At 37.7% G+C, this 2,038-nt stretch overlaps 1 protein-coding gene across 2 annotated transcripts in view; it reads right to left on the bottom strand.

The window, feature by feature from the left end:
• LOC118413881 (beta-1,4 N-acetylgalactosaminyltransferase 1-like) overlaps positions 1 to 467 on the bottom strand; it is a 34,000-nt gene extending 33,533 nt beyond the window's left edge. Inside the window, exon 1 of one of the 2 annotated variants that reach the window (XM_035817483.1) lies at positions 211 to 467. In XM_035817483.1, coding sequence (XP_035673376.1) covers positions 211 to 401 — 191 coding nt within the window. In that variant the 5' untranslated portion in view covers positions 402 to 467. The remainder of the gene's footprint in view (positions 1 to 210) is intronic. The other variant, XM_035817482.1, reaches the window with a different exon arrangement.
• Between the last annotated feature and the right edge of the window lie 1,571 nt (positions 468 to 2,038).

The raw sequence follows: 2,038 nt of genomic DNA, 5'->3' as shown, positions 1-2,038 counted from the left end.
ATATACATGTAGCTTCTGAATGTGTACCTATTATCTTCTTTTTTATACACCATGTAATATTCTTAAAAAAAACGCTACAAGACCCATTAGAGTTGATTCTACTTTCAGAAGCCAGGGCTTAATATATTTGTAGATTTGACATAGCTGGCTAAATTCTCGGCTGGTTGAACCAATGGAACGAATCGTAAAGAAATCGTACAGTACACTTACTTTAGAGAGTCTCCCCTTAGAGTATAAGGGATGTTGTTAGCCATCACTGTGTCTGTTTTTGATTGCACAACTATTGGCGAGACGTTTTTTCCCACGTGGACTCTGGTGACATCTGAGAATAAAACAAACGAAACAAAGCCCACAGAGTATCCTGCTAGAAACAGGAGCAGTTGCCTCGTTCCCCCTTTCATTTTGACACGCCCTGTAAGATAAAAAAGGAGATTCTAGTACTGAGTTGAGTACATATTGGAGCCACGTTCCGTCCAAAGAAATCAAGGCTGATTTAGAAATCATGACTGAACGAAAGATAGATATGTTAGCAATAATATTCGTGACAATTCAATCTCATGTAACCAAGATGTATAAGGGTTTTTCTTTCCTTATGATATAGTATCTAGAACATATATCTCCGTGAAATATTTCAATTCAGTCATGGGCTATATGCATTCAACAAAATGGGAAAGTATGTCTATGTAAAAATTCGCTTACGCCAGAATGTGATGTGGAATCTGTACAATCATGTTTTCTGCCGTTGCTATGTTTTACCTCCATGAAGATGGAGGTATTGTTGCCATACTGTTTTCACTCTGGAGATCATGTGGGGTACATGTCAAGAACGGATGGAAGGTTTGCAATGGTTTTTGGTAGGTGGATTGGTGTAGGTCAATTTTGGTCCCCCTGTTCGTTCACCTTGGTATTGCAGCAGGACGTTTTGTATTATAACTTCGCACCTGGACTTGCTGTGATGTTGATTATTATGTTGTGGGTAGGTTTATAGTGGATGCTTATTTGGTGTAAATTTTGGCCTTTTATTTGTTTGTTGTGATCTGCAGAGTTGTTTGTTTTATGGATGTTTGTGTGTGCGGCGAATAACTAAAAGACCTGTGGATGGGTTACGATGATATTTGTAACTTGGTTAGGTATTGTGGTGCTGACCTTCGTAACGCGATTTTTGGCCTCCTAGTGGTTGACCATGATGGTACTTCAGACCCCGTTTTGTTTTTATGTTTTAGGTAGACTTGTGTAATGGACCTTAGGATGGATTCCATTGATTTTTGAAGCCAGGTTATTAAGTAGTTCTGGAAGAAGTTAGATTAATTTGGGCAAAGTAGGAGAAAATTAGAACAAGGTGTGACAGGCTTTAGCCCCTAGCCTTTGATTTACAGTTAAAGGTGTACATTACCATGCATAGATTAAGATGTACATATTATAGTCATTTTTATAATTTATTATAAAATGTAACTCTGCCAAAGAAACAGACTTTCACATGTACAGTGCAATGTATTCTAGCAGTTTGGTAGAGAATGCCATCATTTGAAATAGATTTACGCTTATTACAGCCGTATTTGCATAATCAATGAGACAAAATAAAACAAGAAACTTACACAAACTGAATATTTCATGCAGGTACAGGCTGTCCGAACTCTTGTTAGTATCTGTTTTCCGATTTTTTTTTCAATCTTCGGCATATATTTGCTCATTTATCAGCAGCTTTGTACGATTTATTGTATGTAGATGGGCGTGCGGATGTCACCCACATCTCAAATCAACGTGGCCTTGTTGTGGGAGGCTGAATTTGCAGATGTTTTAAATGCATCTTTATTATAGTCTAGGCGATTGGTGCAAAAATTGCTCAAATTATGGTAAAAGCATGAAACCTGCCATATGTGTTCAGTACAGCAATGGAAACAATTCAAGGGATGGAGCCCAAAGAAACCAGCGGACAACTAATTGTTTAAAACATGTTCTAAACTAGTACTACAGTGCAACGTCAATGGTCGTGAGTACTTGATTTATTATTCTCACTCCTCTATAAACTGAACGATAG

The sequence above is a fragment of the Branchiostoma floridae genome, chromosome 4 (genome assembly GCF_000003815.2).
Source record: "Branchiostoma floridae strain S238N-H82 chromosome 4, Bfl_VNyyK, whole genome shotgun sequence".
Taxonomy (NCBI): domain Eukaryota; kingdom Metazoa; phylum Chordata; class Leptocardii; order Amphioxiformes; family Branchiostomatidae; genus Branchiostoma; species Branchiostoma floridae.
This window is presented reverse-complemented; position numbering and strand designations above follow the sequence as displayed.